The following is a 19,044-nucleotide window of genomic DNA, read 5'->3' on the forward strand; positions in this document are numbered from 1 at the left end:
CTCAGCTAAACGAGGGCTTATGGGGTGGTCACTGAGAAAAGACCCAGCCACACATTATGTCAACATCACTCTTTACTAAGAACATCTCCTTGTTTCGTGTAGATTTCCATCCTGCCTCATTTGTCTTCCCTACCTGTCCTCTCTGAGTAGTCAGAAATCACTCCCAGCTGTCATAAATCAAAGTAGGTGCTTCTTCCCTTTCCCTCTCCCTCAGATGAATGCCTCATTTTGTTGGGAACAGCTTAGGAACTTGGTTGACAAAAACTAAATCATTTTGAGGAAGAAAATTGCTTCTCCTGCTTTTCTAGCATGTTACCAAAAGGTCAAAAAAAGCACATAATTCCCGGGGTAGATGGAGCCGCTCTGTGTGCCCCAATTAGAGGGTTCTGTGTGCCAGCCAGCTAGGAAATGTCAAAGGTATAAGGAACAGATTTCACGTTTTTTTTTTACATTGAGATATAGTTGATCTATAACATTACATTAGTTTCAGGTGTACAACATAATAATTTGATATTTGTATATATTGCAAAATGATCACCACAATAAGTCTAGTTAACCGTACATCACCACACATAGTTAGAAAATTTTGTTTTTGTGAGGAGAACTTTTAAGCTCTACTGTTTTAGCAATTTTCAAATATACAATACAATATTATCAACTATAGTCACCAGGGTGTACATTACACCACAGAACTTATTTATCTTACAACTGCAAGTTTATGTCTTTTGACTACATTTACCCATTTTACACCCTATATTTTTTTAAAATCCAGCAGTGAGTTCTTGCTTTTGATGGGCTGCTGGGTTTGCCCAAGGTATGTGAAATACAGGGCTGCCCACCTGATGGTGGTTTTTACACCCACATGCCTCTCCAGGGTGTATAATCAATTTTCAAGTTAAAAGTTTGTTCTTTTGGCCTTACTCGTGTTATCCTTGGCTTTCTGCTTCCTAATTCCTCTCCCATGCCTATTAAATGGCCCTGAACACCTCAACAGAAGCCTCCAGCTAAGGGGAGGAAGAGACTGCTTTCTGGGGGGTGACTGTCGTTTGCCTCCTGCTTATGCAGCAAACTCACCCAGAGTGGCTGCTGTGACTGGTGCCAGCATGGCTCAGAGCACGGCACACTGCTATAGTTTGATGAGTGCATGGCACTTGGAAGGGTGTGAAGTTGGAGATCCCAGACTGGACTCACTGAGACAGCACACATGGGCCAGGCAGGAGCAGTATAGGGGACAACTCTGAAATGCACCGGTGCAGGACCCCGGGCCAGGAATGTGGGCTCCAGGAGATGCCAAGCCCAGGAGCCACCACAGGTGTTCCTGTGGGAACAGGAAAAAATCCCACAGTGTTGTGTAGATGCTGCCCCATGGTTCTCCCCACCGCCTGCCTCCTTTGCTAGCGTAGGCTGCACAGTAGGAGACTCAGAGGGAGCATCCTGGAGTGGGGAGTAAGGGTGGGAGAAAACACAGAAAGAGAGGTGGGCCACAAAGACCAAAGGACTCCTGGATGTCTCTGGGGACATTAGGGGGACAACTGGGCCACTTGGTTGGCTCCCATTAGCAGATACACTCTGATGGTGGGGGGCATGGATGGCACCGCTAGGACCAGGGCAAGTAAAAAGGCACAGCTCCACCTGCTGCCCTATTGCGTAAAGCAGTAGTCAAGCAAGGATTTTCTGAGTTTCTGCATTTATGTCCCCCTCTCAGACCATGGGAAGGAGGGCCCTATCCTGATAGAGTTTGCTTGGAACCCAGTAGGTTCCAGGTATGGAAGGCCCAGGTGAGCTGCTGGCCAGGTGCCTACGGGAATATGCTTGTTGAGACATTTAATATTCCCCGGGAAACAGCTCCCGGGAGTTTCCCAGGAGTCTCTGGGTAACCAGATAGCCCTGGCCAGCCCCAGGATGAGGAAACTGATCCTCAGCAGCAGACAGGATGGCAATGGCATTACAGAGCTGCCTGCTGGGCCAGGCTGGAGGGCAGCGAGACGTGCTTCCCCGGACGTGGGGTGCTATGGAAAGAAATACAGAAATGCAGGGGCCAGGGGCCTCTTGCCTTTCTGGGTTTTCTGTCAGCTTTTCTTACAAAGGCTTCCAGGACTTCTCTACTAAGGATGGGAATTCTGGGGCTCAGAAAACCTGTAAATAAGGGTGGCATTGGGGGCCTGTGGACAGTGGCCATGATGCTGGTTGATTCCGGTCCCTCAACAAGTGTGTGTTACATGTCTGCTGAGGGCCCACTGCTGAGTTGTTTATAACTCCTACTTGATCTAACAAAGAACATCACACCCCCTCCCTCCCTGTCTCCCCCCAGCTGTGCAGACACCCAGGCCCTCTATGCCACCCCAGAGCAGCTCTTAGGCCTCCCACTTCCTGTGCCCTAGTGCTCCCCGGAGGGTGAGAGGCCTGGAAAGCTTTTCCCACCTCCATCCATGCCAGCGAGGTGTGAAGAGCAGTGCCTAGCTCTGTCAGTGCAGAGCTATGAGGAGGGCCCCAGGTGCCACAACACACACTCAACCCTTTCAGATCTCCCTGGCATGGTAGGTGGGAGTGGGGGTGGCTGGGAGGGGAATGAGTGTGATCTCCCATAGACCCCCCAGGCCAGGCTGAGCAGAAGGGTGGCTGGGGCTGGTCCATGGAATCCACAGAGGCTTGCCAGGCAGAGAGATGGCATCGATGCCCATCCAGGGCTCAGGCCATCCCTCCATGAGCAGCCCCTGTGTGAGAAAATCAAGGATCAAAACACGCCAAGTGAACTGGAAGGCCTGTCCTGCTGGCCTGTTGGGGGGAGTCCCACATTGTTTACTGGCTACAGTGTCAGGTGGGGGTGGGGTGAGGGGTGACACATGTCTACTCTATCACCCTGCCCTGCCCTGCTCTCTGGCATGCCCACATGTCTCAAGACACCCTACCTCTGGCTTCCAGGTCAGTGTTGCCATTGGGAGGTAGAAGACCAGAGAGGAGGACACTGGGAATTCACACCGTGAGCTCTGCTCACCATGGCACCTCTGCCAGCAGGCATGTCCCCACCGAGGCTCCAGCTCCCACCCATGAGCACCATCTCTCTGTGGTATCCTGCTGAACAGCACCGCCTTCTTCCTACTGTCCGTCCAGACTTGGGCATGGCAGTGCATCCGGCTGTTGCTACTCTGTGGTTTGCCTCAGTGTCCCCTCAGATCGGCTTCCACCACCTATTACCCCAAGTCCTCTGAATAGTCTAGACCAGCACCTCTCTCATTCCGTGTGTATGGATGAATCACCTGATTCAGTAGGTCTGGAGCATTTCTAACAAGCTCCAGGTGACACTGATGTGCCTGGTCCTCGGACCACATTTTGAGAAGCAAAGACCAGGGAGATTTTTATTTTTCTGATACAATGTGCCGAGCACTCTGCTGGGCGGTGAGTCACAAAGGCGAAACAAGTAGACCTGTTTACGGACCACAGCGGGAGACAGACATAGTCAGCTGGCAGTCACTATAAATGACACTATTGCGAGTGCTCCAAAGGATGGGCAGAAGCCTGTGAACAGTGGGTCCTCAGGATGGCTTCCTTGACTCCTTGTTGAGGTGGTGTTAGAGCCGAGAACAAGAGAAGGGGCAGGGGCAGTTTTCAGCAGCAGCGTGTGAGCAGAGGCTGGTGACAGAGAGACTGTGTATTCTGTGGTCTGAGAGCAGGCCAGCCCAGCTAGAGCCCAGGCATGAAGCTGTGGAAGCTCAAGTCCCCCAGGCACCGAGCTGGTTCCTCCTCCTCCAGCAAGAGGAGATGCACCTGAACTTGACTCCCCAACTCCGTGTGCTCAGGCCTCCCTTTGCCCCAGGGCCTGAGTCCAGCTTCCAGTAAGGTCTCCAGGTGCTGGCAGCTGGTTCTCAGACACCTCTCTGCTCAACTGGCAGCTACACCCAGACTGCCTGGCGCCGGAGTTTGGCTGCTCTTTTCCCAAAGCAAGGCTGTTCTGGTCACACATTACAAAGGGGCAGTAGCAGTCCCTGCCCTGGCACAGCCCCCTGGTGTGATGGCAGCCTGGCGCATGTACGCAGACACTGAGGGGGACAGCATGTCTCCGCATGCTGACCTTTGCTGTTTTAGTTTCCCCAATAAAACCCACTTCTTAACCCCATGCGCCAGTGACATTGTAGTGTTTCGTCCACCCCCTCACACATTAGGGCTTTTCTATCTTTTAAGAGCAGTAGAAGCCATTGAAGCATTAAGCAAGGGGTTGTCTGACAGAATTTGTGTTTCCAAACACCATTAGGGCTGCAGCATAAAGAATGGGCTGTAAGGAGAGGGGCAAGAGAAAGGGGGAGAACATGGAGGGAGGAGCTGTGTGAGGGTAGGCAGCCCTGTTAGCAGCTCAGGGGGCCCTGGGACCATGGGTGCACCAGGAGCCAGTGGCTGGCTCTGAGTGCTGAGGTCGTGGTGCTGGGAGAGACAGAGCTGCTAGGCCTGTCTCGGAGGGAGCAGCCATTAGCCGAGGAAGCGGGGAAGGATTTGTAGACCCATTCCCTGTTTTTCTTGGCACTGCAATTCCTGGGTGGAATGGGGCACATGGGACTATTGGTGGGGCAGCCAGGAGGGCCATCAGGAGGCTGGACCCCACTCTGGGCCACACTTGGGGAGAGACCTGAGAGGAAGAGTGGGGAATAGAAGTGGGGCTTATGGGTAGGGACACAGCTGGGCACCTGGGAAGACAGGAGCTGCCTAGTTTAAGGAGAGGGATGGAAGGCTGGGGCTCCCCATCTCACACCTGTGGCTTACAGCATAGACAGCTTGGGGAGAGGTGGCCCGAGGGAATAGCTCACCATTCTGTCCTTACAGGCTGAGCAGCACTGTAGGGACCAAGCCCCAGAGAGTAGTTTACAGGCTCTCGGCCTCACGTGGAAAGGTGCTGGCTTGGCTGTGGCTGATTGGCCGTTGGCTGTGGCCGGTTAGCCGATTGGCCGCCGGTATAACTGCTGCGGCTACAGAGGAGAGCCAAGTACTGCCGAGGATTGCCGAGGAGCCGAGCAGAGCCGAGGAGAGCGGAAGAGGAAAGCCGAGGAGAGCGGAAGAGTGGAGAGGAACAGAGTCGAGAGAGTGGAGGAGGAATCGTCGGTCGGTCGGCGGAAAGGCGGACGGCACATCGTGCGTCCGGTGGGCCCAGCCTCCAGTGAGACCATAGTGGTGTGACTCCCTGTCGTGCGGGGAGGCCTGCGGGGTCTCTGCTCCCGCTCCCCACATAAGAACGCAGGATATGGTGAGGCCAAAAAGGAACACCCACGGAGCCATAGGTAGGGGAGTCATACCACTATACTCTCACTGGAGGCTGGATCCACACTGTCCGCAAACCGCCATCCACGCTTGCCAGCCCAGCCGCCATCTTCTTGCTAGCCCCCATTTTCTGCTAGCGTAGCCACAGCAGTTATATTAGTGGCCAATGGCTCACTGATTACAGCTGACGGCCAACTAGCCACAGCTGATGGCCATGCAATCACAGTTTGTGGTGCGGGAGACCCTGCTCGCTGCGCCATTTGTCGTGCGCGGAGGCCTTCTCGCCACGCCATCTTTCAGGCGGGGCGGCCTGCGGGGTCTTTGCTCCCACTCCCCACACAAGAACGCAGGATATGGTGAGGCCGAAAAGGAACACCCACGGAGCCATAGGTAGGGGAGTCATACCACTATGGTCTCACTGGAGGCTGGGCCCACCAGACGCGTGACCTGCCGCCCGCCTTTCCGCCAACCGACCGACCGACCGACGACTCTCCTCCACTCTCTCGACTCTCCTCTTCCGCTCTCCTCGGCTCTGCTCGGTTCCTCGGCAATCCTCGGCAATCCTTCGTAGCCGCAGCAGTTATACCAGCGGCCAATCGGCTAACCGGCCACAGCCGACGGCCAATCAGCACCCGAGCCAGCACCCTTCCACGTGAGGCCGAGAGCCTGGAAACTACTTTCTGGGGCTCTGCCCCCACACTCCCCTACCTATGGCTCCGTGGGTGTTCCTTTTTGGCCTCACCATATCCTGCGTTCTTGTGTGGGGAGCGGGAGCAGAGACCCCGCAGGCTGCCCCGCCTGAAAAATGGCGCAGCGAGCAGGGTCTCCCGCACGACAAGCACACAGCCTTCCTGGCTCAGCCTGGACAGCAGACTCCGGGCAGGTGTGGGGTGCAGAGGTGAGGAGCGTGAGAGCCTTGGTGGGCCCCCCTAGAGGACGTGGTGGGAACTCAGGCCCGAGGAAAGTCAGCATCACCCCTGAGGGCAGCTGTGTGTCAGCCATAAAGAAAGGACACCTAAACAGAGATGGGCCTCAGGAGGCCCCGGGCATGGTGTGTTCAGCTCCCTGGACCTCTGGGCATTGCTTTGAGGCCTTGGCGCCCTGGGCATGTGGTCCCTCCTTGACCGTTCACCTGACCATCATTTCCATCGGGGGCTGGCTACCTCACCTGTGTTCTCTCCTAATTATCATGTTGGAAAGTGGAATGGGAGGAATTTTGTGTTAGCTCAGAATTGCTCCCAGCTGAGAATAATAGGTAAATGCCCATATTCGAAAGCCAGCAGTTAGCAAGTCCATGCTGGGCTTTGAGAGAAAGCGAAGCCAGTCCCTCAGCCTTACCCACTGCCCAAGGTGAACCTCTGAGTTGAAGACCTGGAATGGAACAGAAAGTGCATCTGAGCTGCACGTTGGCACCTGTGGGAAGTAAAGCTTCTGAGTGTGGGTGCAGCCACCCCGGCCCAAATCTGCAGCTCTAGAAAAGCTGTGAAGACTGGAGGGGACCCCTGGAAGAGAAGGTGGTATATGTCTCCACTCCAAGGCTCCATGCCTCTGGACACAGCTCCCAGGTATGATGTCCCTGGAAGCCAGCAGACTCCCTGGAAAGGGTACTCAGCTTCCACCCTCTCCACCTCTGGGGCTCGAAGCTTCTGCTCCTGCTACCTCTTCCAAGGGGGCAAAATGCAGACCTGGGGTCCCCTCCACTTCTGACATTCACTTGGGCCAGGATTACTGGCCTGGGTGAGCTCCGGGTCTCTATCAGCTTTGCGTTTTTGGTGGTTTTGTTTGTTTGTTTTAACATTTATACTTCAATTAAAAAGTTTATTATCAAAAAACAACAAACAAAAATGCTTTGTGATCTGATCTCACCCGATTGTAAGATCTCTCTCTATATATATCCTGGCTCATCCTCAGCTTCTTCGTCTGTGAAATGAATGACCAGTGTTGGTTCTATGCAGGGTGGTTGTAAACATGCGATGGGCTTATATGGGATGCATGTGAGGGTAGGGTGCCCTGTGGAAAGGGGGAGTCTGGGCTGACAGGTTCACCTGCCCACTGGACAGCCTGGGGTTTTGGGGGACAGCAGAGGCTGTTCTTGAGCTTGCGGAAGAAAGAGCCCGGTCAGAGGGGAGGACAAAAAGCTTTCTACCCAATGTCCAGGAGTCTGAGCCTAAAATCTCCCCTGAAACACACACACACACATACACACACACACACACACACACACACACACACGCGCCACCATCATCAGGGACCTGTGTCTGAGGGGGTGGTGGCACCAAGTGACTGGGCATGTGTACTTCCAGTCCTGCTACTTAAAGGTGGGGACAGACCGTGTGGCTGTGAGTCGCCATAACTGTGACACTGTCTTTTTCTTTGTGCTTCACTGGACACAGAGCAGCCACCAGCCCCAAGCTGGGTCCACGCTGGTTGTAGAAGCAGGAGGCCAGCAGACTGGGCAGGGTGTGGAGGAACGTCGGGACGCTGGGCGCAGCTAACATCCTCAGCGCTCTGTGCTCTTGTCTTCTCTGTGGGCTCAAGAAAGGACCACGCCACCTCAGGATGAACCCTCCTTCTGGGCCAAGAGTCCCACCGGCCTCGGCCCAGGAACCCAGCTGCATGGCCAGCCCAGCCTCACCCAGCAGGTGGGACAGCTCCCAGAGCAGCGTCTCCAGCCTAGACCAACCTCTGCCCGTCAGTCCCACGGTAAGCCTGGGGTGAGCATGTGCTGGCATGTAGCCTTCCCTCCCCCATCCTGATCCCCCTCCTGGGGACACACAGGGGCTTTGATCGGGAGATGGAAAAGGTCTGCACTCTGCTGTGGGACCTTGGGCATATTGCTGGGCCTCTCTGAGCCTGCCCTACACAAAGAGTCCACTGGAAGAGAGTGTGGGCAACATTTTTCCTTGAGGAGGGCATCTGAGGACTAGAAAGGCCAGCCCTGAAGGACAAGGGGCTGGAATGGCCCAGACCTGTCCTTGACTGCATCCACTCCTTTCTGAGGGTGGTGGGTGCCCCATGGAGCATTCCAGAGGAGAAGGCATACTCTGGGTTTCTGGATTTGTCCAGTCCAGAATGAGGCATGGGATGCATTCTGCTGTCTCCATCATTCTAGCCAGAGCCCCAGGGCCATACCCATTAATTGGAGGAAGGCTGAGGGCACCCTCAGGATGCAGGGATGCTGGCCTAGGACCTGGACAGGATGGGAAAGCTCCGGTAGCTATAGGGGTTAGGGCAAATAGCTATAGAGACTAAGAAAGGAGCTGGAGAGGGAGGTGTCTTTAAATCTCTTTATACTGGTTTCACAGTGTCATGACCTCCCTGCAGTGACCCTGGGAGGCCTAACCTTTCCTTTTAAAGGGGAATTCTTTCCCTCTCTCTCATGCCAGCCCTACCCCGTTATACTCTGGGGGAATACAACCTCTTTGAGGCTCAGGAGTGGGTGGGACTCCAGAGGAGAGGGGCTCCACTGCCCTCCACTGCCCGAGAATCGAGGGCCCTGGAATGCCCTAGCTGACTGTCTTGGCACCTGGGACAAGGCCCATATAGCAGAGAGGAACCCTCCTAAGAGTTGGCTCTGCCATGTCCCCCCTTGCCAGACGTGTCGGTCTGTCCAACAGGCGATCTGAGCCGGCTCCTAGAAGACTTCTGCCTCTGTGTCACGGTGTAGGAGCTTGGGCTCAACTTCAGGGAGACCTGCATTTCCATTCCAGCTCAGCCACTTGCTAGCTGTGTGGGCAAGTGACTTTGGCTCTCTGAGCCGCAGTGTCCCCACCTGCCCTACCTGGAACACTAACCCTCCTTTCTGAGGGCTATTTGAAGGTGACAGGATTCGTGATGCCCATTTCTCTGTCTCCCCACAGGCCACCGGGGCTCAGGCTGCTGCCTGGGTCCCCTTCCCCACGGTCGACGTTCCGGACCACGCCCACTACACTCTGGGCACAGTGATCCTGCTGGTGGGGCTCACGGGGATGCTGGGCAATCTGACGGTCATCTATACCTTCTGCAGGTGCCTGGTTGGTGGGGCTGGGGCCTGGGCACCGAGGGTGGCCAGCCATGCAGAGATAGGGCAGGAATGCTGGCACTAGCTCTGTAGGGTACTGTTGAGCTTGGACAGTCAGGCCAGGGCCAAGCCCTCACTGGTCTCAGGCCCAGGCCTCAATCTTTAAGCTCAGGGAAGGGGCTAAAAGGTAGTCCAGGGCAGTTCAAGTGGCACATGTCAACGGGCCCCAGATGCAGCCTCTGTATAGGGTGGTAGTCCTTAGGACACTTGGGTCTTTGCCAGTTCTGCCCTGCTCTCAGCTCACCTCCACCATTACCTGCCCTGGTGAGCATCTTCCCTCTGCCTCAAAGAGCAGCCCTGGCACCAGGGCCCTGAGTCCTCAAGCCCCTCAGCAGCTACCCCTTCTTTCCACACCTGCCCTATTCGCAGGTCTGAGTGGCTGAGACAGGCAGGCAGACAAGTGAAGCCTTGGCTCTGTCACCTGTTAGCTGAATGACTGTGGGCAAGTCATTTATCCTCTTTTAGCCCATGTGTCTTGTCTGTAAACTGGAGTTGTATTTTACTTCATGGAGTCAATGTAATGATTAACTGCATGTATGTACAGTGCTCGGCAAATGGATTTGAATCCTGGCCATGCCACTCATTGAGTTTTGTGATCTGGAGTGAACTACATTATAAATGGGAGCTCAGTGTTCTTATCTGGAAAGTGGGGGTCGGGGTAGATGCAAAGATGGATTATTACAGGAGACGAAGTTTGTGAAAATGTCTGGTCCATGGAACAGAATCACCAGCTCCATTGCCCTTTGCCACCCCCAAGGGTGACAAATGAAGACAGCTGTGCTGAGCAGGGCCCAGACTGTGACCCTGAAGAAGGGGAATGAGGAGGGTGCCTGAGAAGGAAGGAGGCACAGTCTGGCTACATGGGAAGAGGAGCCTAGGGAGAAGCCACTCAGGAGAACTTCGCCTGGAGGGGCTCAGAGAAATGAGGGTGTGTCCAAGGAGAGAGTATGGGTCATGCAGAGGGTGAGAAGAAGCAATGGATACCACCCCAAACCAGCTTCTGCTAGGCTGAGCAAAGCTCTGGGAAGGCATTGCTCTCTGCTTCATTCTGAGGGAACCACCCTCAAAAGACAAGCGTCTCACTTCTCAGGCTGCACTTCTGGGCACCAGAGCTCTTCAGCTGGTACTTGCCGAGCAGTGCGATGGCCCAGTGGCTCATGTCTGTGTGCGTGCACACGTGTAATTGGGCGTGTGTGCACATGTGCATGTGTGTGTGCATGTGTGCGTGCCTAGTGCAGGGACGCTCCCCAGCAGGAGCATCTGCTGACAGCTTCCCACCCCTCACAGGAGCAGAGGCCTCAGGACACCTGCCAACATGTTCATTATCAACCTGGCGGTCAGCGACTTCCTCATGTCCTTCACCCAGGCCCCCGTTGTCTTCGCCAGCAGCATCTACAAACGGTGGCTCTTTGGGGAGGCAGGTAGACAGACAATCACGGCTCCCTTTTGCTGGAGGGGGGAGGTTTGTGGCAGGGGATGCCCACAGTGCAGGGTGGCCCAGATAAGGAGGTGATTTGCTCTTCCTCGGCAGAGAGTGGGTAGCCGCCCTCATCCCATCAGTGAGCAACAGGGAAGACTCAGGTGGCAGTCCTGAGGCCTCTGCCAACCTCTGTCAGATGCAGAAAGTAGGCCGGGTGGAGAGGGGCTCAACCTTCTTTTCTTGAGAGGTGAGGGCTGGTGCCGAGTACAAGCCATCCCCAGATCCTTCCTCCCCTGGGGTACCTGCTGGGCTCCCTGCCAAGGGCTGAGGTCAGGAAGCTGTGCCCACAGGCTGCGAGTTCTATGGTTTCTGTGGGGCTCTCTTTGGCATTACCTCCATGATTACCCTGACGGCCATCGCCCTGGACCGATATCTGGTGATCACACGCCCACTGGCAGCCATCGGGGTGGTGTCCAAGAGGCGGGCGGCGCTTGTCCTTCTGGGGGTCTGGCTCTACGCCCTGGCCTGGAGTCTTCCACCCTTCTTTGGCTGGAGTAAGTGGGCTGGGGGAAGCAGGGGAGGGGAGGATAAAGTCTGGGAGGGATGGTTGGTAGACTTGGGTTGACCAGCTGGCAGGAGGAGCCAGGAGACTGCCTGAGCCTCAGGAAGATGGGCATTTAGGGAGCATGACTAACAGCAGGGGAAATTGAGGCTGCACCATCAGCTATCAGAGGATGACCTGGGCTCCCATCCCTTGATACCAAGGGGAAGACCATGTGGTTCCAGGGTGGTGGGAAGTAACAGGTATGTGCTGAGCTTGCAGTGAGTCATACAGCAGGAGTTAGGGTGTGAGGCCTCAGCAGTTAGGAGGGTCAGCAGCAAGGCACGCGTCCTTCTGGGGCAGGACCAGGTTGCTGGCTGAAGCCCGGGGGAGTAGGACCCTGGGGCTCTGGTGAGGGCTCTACTCCAAACTGGCAAGAACCAGCAGCTGTGGGCTTTGCCATCTGTCTCCTGAGCTGGTGCCCTTGCCAGAACTGGCTTAGACAGCTCCCCTCCACATGCCCCAGATTCCTCACTTCCCTGGGCAGGGCTGGGGCTGGGGCCAGGGTTTCAGGATCCCAGACCCCACATCCAAAGCCCCTGCTGGATGAGGAGCCTGAGGCAGCACTGCCCAGACACTGAGCACCTGCCCGTGGCTCCCAGGTGCCTATGTGCCCGAGGGTCTGCTGACCTCCTGCTCTTGGGACTACATGAACTTCACGCCGTCAGTCCGTGCCTACACCATGCTGCTCTTCTGCTTCGTGTTCTTCCTCCCTCTGCTTGTCATCATCTACTGCTACATCTTCATCTTCAGGGCCATCCGGGAGACAGGCCAGTAAGAGCTGGGCACAGAGGAGGGGCTAGATGGGAGGGGGTCGTGCCCCTGCACCAGAGGCTCACATCCGCACCCGCCCCAGGGGTATCCCAGCTCCAGATGGGCAAAGACAAGCTGAGCACCTGTGCTTGTGGGGTAGGTGTCTTGAGACCAGCACAGCCTGGTGCCTAGAGAAATCTCAGGAGACAGGGTCTTCTCAGGATGGAGCCTTTAGGCATGTCAGGGGGTCTGGGGGTCAGAGAAGACATTGCAGGTGGAACCACAGGGAGGCTGCTTAGGCTTGATATAATGGAGAACTTTCTGGGTATCAGGGCTGCCTGCACTGGAAGGGATGGCCAGGTCCAGGGAGGCTGCCTGACAGTGGCCATGACCCTTGGCACTCACTGCAACCCAAGTGGGGTCAGACTCAGACTCTGCATCTTTCCTAGGGCTCTCCAGACTTTTGGGGCCTGTGAGGGCCTCAGTGAGTTGCCCAGGCAACAGCAGCGGCTGCAGAGCGAGTGGAAAATGGCCAAGATTGTGCTGCTGGTCATCTTTCTCTTCGTGCTGTCCTGGGCCCCCTACTCTACTGTGGCCCTGATGGCCTTTTCTGGGTGAGCAATGGCTAAGGGTCTGGGGTTGGGGAAGAGGGGTGGGGTAGGGGGCCCTGGGGCAGCCTCTCCCTTTCCAGCCCAAGTTCAAGCCAGCCATCCTCACACCCTAAGTCTGGCCTCACAGCCTTCTTTTCCCCCTGCTGTGAGATGTTTGTTCCACTGGAGCTGAGCCTGTCTGGTTCCTGAAGGCACTAGGATACAGGCTGGGGGAGCTCCAGGCCACCCTGGATTTGGCCTGAGGGGCTGCAGGGTTCCCAGGTCCTTCCAGATCCCTTGGGAATACATGGCTCTCCCTGAGGTTCTAGTACTCTCTTCACCTGGGCACACAGCCAAGGGTTCTGCTCACCTCCTGCCCTTTAGTCCTTTGTGACGAGTGGCTGGGGACTTTGACATTTGCAGCAGTGTGGATGTGGGCCAGACTTCAGAAACACTTTTGAGACAGGGAGAGCTATTAATCCTTGGAAGCATTTGGGTATGAGAGCTTGTGTAGGAATGGTCCCCTGTGTGCCCCTCTGTGAAGTTACTCTCAGAGAGCCAGGGGAGCCATGGGCATCAGGGTTGGAGTGGGGCATGGAGAGCGCTGAGCAGAGGGCCAGGGCCATTGGGGTTGGAGAGGGTTTATTGTTGGCAGCACGGGATCCAGTTTTCCTCCCAGTTCCCCCCTCAACCGCTCGCTGGGTTCCGAGTCACCTCACATCAGAATTCTCCCTGGTATTTAAGTCCATCCCAGGGTGCTGACTTGGCCGTGACAGTTTGGGCCAGGCTGGGCTCTGCCACTGGCAGGGCCTGGCCTAGAGGAAGATTGCTGCAAGGGCGGGTAGGCCGTGGAGTCTGTGGGGAGGGCCAGCTGGCGGGGAACCACAGCTTTTCTGTCCTAGGTACTCACATGTCCTGACGCCCTACATGAACTCGGTGCCAGCCGTCATCGCCAAGGCCTCTGCCATCCACAACCCCATCATTTATGCCATCACCCACCCCAAGTACAGGTGCAGACCTCCTCCAAGGCCAGGTCCCCAGGCCCACCCTCATGGTCATGGGGGTCCTGGGCCTGTGAATGGGGGTGGAGGCCACCATCTTTCCTGTCTCTTGTGTACGCATTGGGCGGGGGCCTCTGGCAGCTGGGAGCAGTCAGTGACACTGGGTGGGCTCTAGAGCCGATGTGACCCCTTTGCTGCTTCAGCTTTCCAGGAGGCTCAGCTTGGAGGGATATCAGGGCAATGTCCAGTCCTAACTAGCGATTTTTAGAGTCAAGGCCAAAAGGCAGTCATGATGGCCGATCAGCAGTGCTGCCCCCTACAAGGAGAAGAAGCCCCCAGACAGCAACATCCTGGAGAGACCACAGCAGGGAGAGCTCAGCTCCACTTCAGGGGCCCTGGCAGAAGCCCAGGGTTGGTTCTGGCCCTGAGTGCCCTCTGCTGAAAGTCCCAGCACCGGGCGTCTCCCACGAGAGGGCCTTCAGTGCTTCCTTTTGCCTGGTGGTGTCAGTAACTCACCGCCCTGCTGAGGCCAGCTGCGGCCTTAGCCTATCCAGCTCAGAGGTCCCCGTTTGCAGAGATGTGGCTTGGGTTAGCCACTTGGGGGCTGGAACCGATCACCTGGCTGAACCTGCTACCCTAAGGCTCTCCCTCCATGTTCATGGCCCCAGCATCTGCCTGTCCGTCCCCAACCCTGTGAGCCTGTCAGACTCCTACACCCCAGCCTCTGTCTCTCCTTCCTCATCACTTCCCAAGACTCCCAGTGTCTTTCTGTCCATTCCCATTACTGCGTCATCTCTCTGTCTGTCCTCATAACCCCAATGTCTGAACCTCCCTATTTCCCCAGTGGCTCCCTATCCATTCCCATTAGCCTTGTATCAGTCTGCCCATCCATTCCCATCTCCTTGTATCTGTCTGTCCATCCCCTCTGCTCTAACCAGATGTGCTGTCCCTGCAGAATGGCCATAGCCCAGCATCTGCCCTGCCTGGGGCTGTTGCTAGGTGTGTCAGGCCAGCGCACTGGCCCATACACCAGCTACCGTTCCACCCACCGGTCCACACTGAGCAGCAGCCATACCTCGGACCTCAGCTGGATCTCCAGACGGAGGCGTCAGGCATCTCTGGGCTCTGAGAGTGACGTGGTAAGGATGCTGGGCCCTCCCTGGCTGGCCATCCCTTCCTCAGCCAGGCTAGTCTCAGGCCTCTGGGCAGGGCTGCTTCTGAGACTCAGGGACCCTCAGGACCCTGGGATGCTGGAAGGAAGAGCCCCTCCCAACCTCCCTATGGCCTTTCCATGCATCATCCTCCCTGACAGGTAAGGGCACTAGTGCCAGAGAGGCAATGGGTGGACCCAAAGTCACCCAGCAGCAAAGCCAGGACTGAACATGGGTCTTCCAACTCCAGGCCAACTCTTCCAGGCTGGCACTATTCCTTAGAGGCACAGATAAAAAAGACTAGCATTTCTGGCCCCAAATGGCCTCCAGAAAAATAGACAGGAGCCAGCTCAGGACCCCTTGCTATCAGCATTAAGTCCCCTCCTCCTGGAAGCTTTGAAGAGCCCATAGGATATAGAAGAAGTGGCACCTGGGTTCAAGCCTCAGCTCTATCATATACTCACTGTGTGAGCTTGGGCAGGTCACTCACCCTTTCAGGCTCTATATCCTCTTCTGAAAGGGAAAACAGTCGCCTCTACATCCAAGTCTGGTGAAGGTGCCCATGGGTGGACGCAGACCCCACCATTGTCAATCCTGGGACCTATCAGCCTGACAGCCCTTCCTTAGGGATTGGAGCTGTGATGCCCCCTGATGTCCCCCAGGAGAGCTCCCGCAGCCTGGGGTCCTGTCTGCAGCCACACTCAGGCTCCTCCGTACTGTGCTTACAGGGCCCACTCTGGGCCTTACTGAGAGCCTCCACTGACCTCTTCCCACTGCCCCCATCCCTGGGAGTCTCAGTTGATGGGCTGAGGAAGCAGCTGTCACAGGAACTGTAGTAAAAGACATCAGGAGGGAATCTTACCTGTTAACAGAGGTCTAGACCCTCATGAAGATAGACCTATCCCATGTGCTTTAGACAACACACACACACACACACACACACACACACACACACACACACACTGGCACATTCACTCAGTTTGCAGAGATTTGGTGACTAGAACCCAGCAAACAATGTCATGGGCCTCACCCCAGTGAATATCTTGGGGAGGATGGAGAAAGGCCTGGCGGGAGAGGGGGCAGGAGCAAGACTGCAGAACGCCCCTCTCACCTCACAATGACTCTCCCATCTCCCCAGGGCTGGACAGACACGGAGGCAGCAGCTACATGGGGGGCTGCCCAGCAAGTGAGTGGCCCATCGCCCTGTAGTCTGGGCCTGGAGGATGTGGAAACGAAGGCCCCTCGCAAGCCCCAGGGATCTGAAGCAGAGGCTCCAAGGAAGGTGATTGGGCCTAGCACCTGCCAATCTGTAAAGGGTAGAGACAAGGGGCAAGCGGCCCAGAAAGTGGCCAGGAAAGGAGAGCTTGTTCTCTGTTGGGCAGGCCCAGTGCCCTGTGAGAATTACCTCTTCCCGGCACCTCCCAGCCTTCCCTTGCCTGCCTAGAGGGAGTGGAAGTCTGTGACTCCCAGGTGTTCTGAGCAGGCCTGAGTGTGGTCTGTGACTGCCCCTGAGCGTCTGTGTGTCAGCGTGTGACTGACTATACTCAGGTAACCAGTGGTGGTGGCTATGCTGTGCTAGACGTGTTTGCATGTGTGTAAGAATGTGTGACCATGTGCCCGGCATGTGCTCTCTGCCACCACAGGGCATGGGACTGAGTGTGCCCCAACATGTCTGCTCGAAGCTGTGCGTGTGACCAAGTATGGGTGGTGTGTACCTCTCGGTGTGATTGGAGGCTGGGCATACATACCTGGTGGGGGTGCTATAAGCTGTGTGCTCACTGTGGATGCCCTGAGATTAGGATGTCACCCAGAATACTTGTGGCTATTAAAAGAAGGCCAGCTGTCAGCCCAAGTGCCTATGGAACGGAATGTCGATGGCGATTAGAGAAGGCCATATTCTGGAACGCTGGAAATGCCGTGGGCACAGGCCCTAAGGCTGCCCCTCCCCCTCAGCTGACAGCTTCCCACTCGGCCCTCCATTCACGCCTGCACAACACCCCCAGCTCCTGGGCTGTCAGGGGCTGCCGCAAGAGGCACTTTCCCGCCTTCCTTTCCCAAGGCTGCTCCCCTGCGTGTTCCAGAGAGGGGGAGCCCTGGGCTGCTCCCTACAGTTGTGGAGCCCCTGCCTCCCCAGATCAGTGTCCCCAGGAGCACTTTTCTGTGATGCTCCAGCCCCAGGAGGGTTCACTCCCCAGCTCTGAGCCTGGACACTGTGCGTGGCCACAGAGGTCCAGCTGTGCCCCCCCAGCTGGTGAGGCAATGACAAAAGGCGTGATGCCTGTCCTGGGGGGAGTGCTGGGCTGGGATGGGGCTCTGGGCAGAGAGGGCTAGCGCATCAGCAGTCACCTAATGTGTGATAAGCACTGCCATCAGGGAATTAGCACACAGGGTGCTGAAAGCAGAGGCAAGTCCCTGTGGGCTCCCCAGGGAAGGTGGAGGTGAAGTAGGGATTGCCAGACAGGATGGGGGTGCTGAGAGGTCCAGGATGAGGGAACAGCTTGTGCGAATGCAGTAGGGCACAGGGGAGCTCAGTGTTCTGGAATAAAATGTTGCTCTGTGACCTCAGAAGCAACCAAAGGGATCCTGGGAGCTGGCAATGGGGTTGTGGGAGAAAGTAGAAGGGCAGGAGGTGGGAGGAGCGATGGCCAGAGACATCTCCAGGCATGGCACTGGGGGACAGGGAGCCCTTGGGGGACTTAGTGGGGGCCCTCAGCGGGGCTGGGTCAGTTTTGCAGGGAAACTGGTCCCCTCTGCAGTGGCTTGGGAAGGACAGGTTGAACAGCATAAGCTGCAGGGAGAAGACCAGAGGAAGCCAGGGCTGTAGGGACAGGCAAGGGATGAGGCATTTTCGGCAGCAGGGGGAGGGGACCTGCCAAAGCACAGTCATGTGGAAGAGGAGGGCAGTGGAGATCTGGGTGGTAGGGTGAGGAGAGCTCAGTCTGGACCCCTGGAGCCCGAGAGCCTGGGGGACATCCCAGGGGATGTCCTGCAGGCAGGCTTAGACCTCCTGGCTCCGTCTTCCAGGCCAAGTTGCCTGCGGTGTGGAAGAAGGCCCATCCCTGACCCAGGACACAACCTGGCCCTGCATGCAACCTCCTTTCACCACCTGGTGACCCTAAACACAGAGGGCCACTGAGAGACTGCTCCTACAGCGATACTCCTTGGGCTAAACAGATGTGTGCTGTTTGTTTTTAGACCAAGGGACAGCTCCCCAGCTTGGACCCCAGGATGTAGGGTAACCTAGGCTCTCCTTTTCTTCTGGGACACGTCCAGCCCCCTCACGACCCCTCACTCGCATAAACCCAGGATTACCCCCACGAGCATGTGGGCTTTGGAAGTGGCCCTGTCACCCATGGTATGCTGGATTTACACTCCCCAAACAAGACTCCTGCCCTGCAAAGAGGTCTGCTCTCACTTCTCATCTGGGCGGTCTGCACCCCAGGCTCAGCCTGAAGAGCGGAGCCCAGGCCCTTCTGCTTCCCGGAGCCATCTGCTTCTCCTCAAATGCTGTGTGCTGTGATTGTCCAGGCGATGACAATGGTGATGGCTCTGGGGGACACACCAGCTATTTATGAGCTGCATCTGCACCCAGGCTGGACATTTCACTGGCACAGAAAGCCAGCACTGTGTCTCCTGCAGCCAGGACTTGAAGCTGAGCACAGACCTTCGTGCGCTGGAAACTGTTACTCACCTCTGGCTTCTCCCTGCAGTGTACTGTTTCCACTTCAGTCCACACGTTTGTGCACACGTACATTTGCAGGCACGCTCTCCCATATGTGTATATTTGCATGCATACCAGGCACATGCGTACACACATTGCACCTGTGATTTTTTGCAAATCAGTGGTCTAAGTTCATCCCAGGGTTGTGTGGCTCTGATTGGGTACAGGAAAATTAAAGGCTGAGAAGGTCTCAGACAAACATGGTCTCTATTTGTTGATGCTGCAATGGGAGAGAAACCCCAGGCCTGCCCTCTGATGCCCACATCAGCTTCTCTTCCTTCCTTCCCTCTATTCCCTACTTTGTGACACTCTCCTGAAGCCCCCATCTCAAACTGTGGCCAGGGGCAGAGTGGAGGAGGGACAAAGACCAGGCTGGCCCCCATTACCACCCCCTAATGAACTGCTGTTACTGAGAAGTGCCTCCTGCCCAGCTGGTGGGTAACAGCTGCTCTCTGGCTGGCTTGGGTCTCCCAGGGGAGGCAGATGGAGGGAGGCTGGCCTTC

The 19,044-nt window shown here is 56.2% G+C and overlaps 1 protein-coding gene across 2 annotated transcripts; it reads left to right on the forward strand.

The window, feature by feature from the left end:
* Positions 1-7,803: 7,803 nt before the first annotated feature.
* Positions 7,804-18,370, forward strand: OPN4 (opsin 4). Of its 2 annotated transcripts, none has more exons than XM_019716123.2 (10): positions 7,804-7,947; positions 9,105-9,266; positions 10,575-10,725; positions 11,075-11,278; positions 11,928-12,099; positions 12,528-12,692; positions 13,571-13,678; positions 14,625-14,808; positions 15,959-16,102; positions 18,016-18,370. In XM_019716123.2, the coding sequence occupies exons 1-10, from the start codon at positions 7,804-7,806 to the stop codon at positions 18,052-18,054; spliced, it is 1,473 nt and encodes a 490-aa protein (XP_019571682.2). In that variant the 3' UTR covers positions 18,055-18,370. The 2 variants fall into 2 exon arrangements, with proteins under 2 accessions (XP_019571682.2, XP_019571683.2); XM_019716124.2 differs by having other exon boundaries at positions 9,105-9,250; positions 10,592-10,725.
* Positions 18,371-19,044: the final 674 nt, after the last annotated feature.

This window comes from Rhinolophus sinicus, linkage group LG07 (assembly GCF_036562045.2).
Source record: "Rhinolophus sinicus isolate RSC01 linkage group LG07, ASM3656204v1, whole genome shotgun sequence".
In the NCBI taxonomy this organism is placed as follows: Eukaryota; Metazoa; Chordata; class Mammalia; order Chiroptera; family Rhinolophidae; genus Rhinolophus; species Rhinolophus sinicus.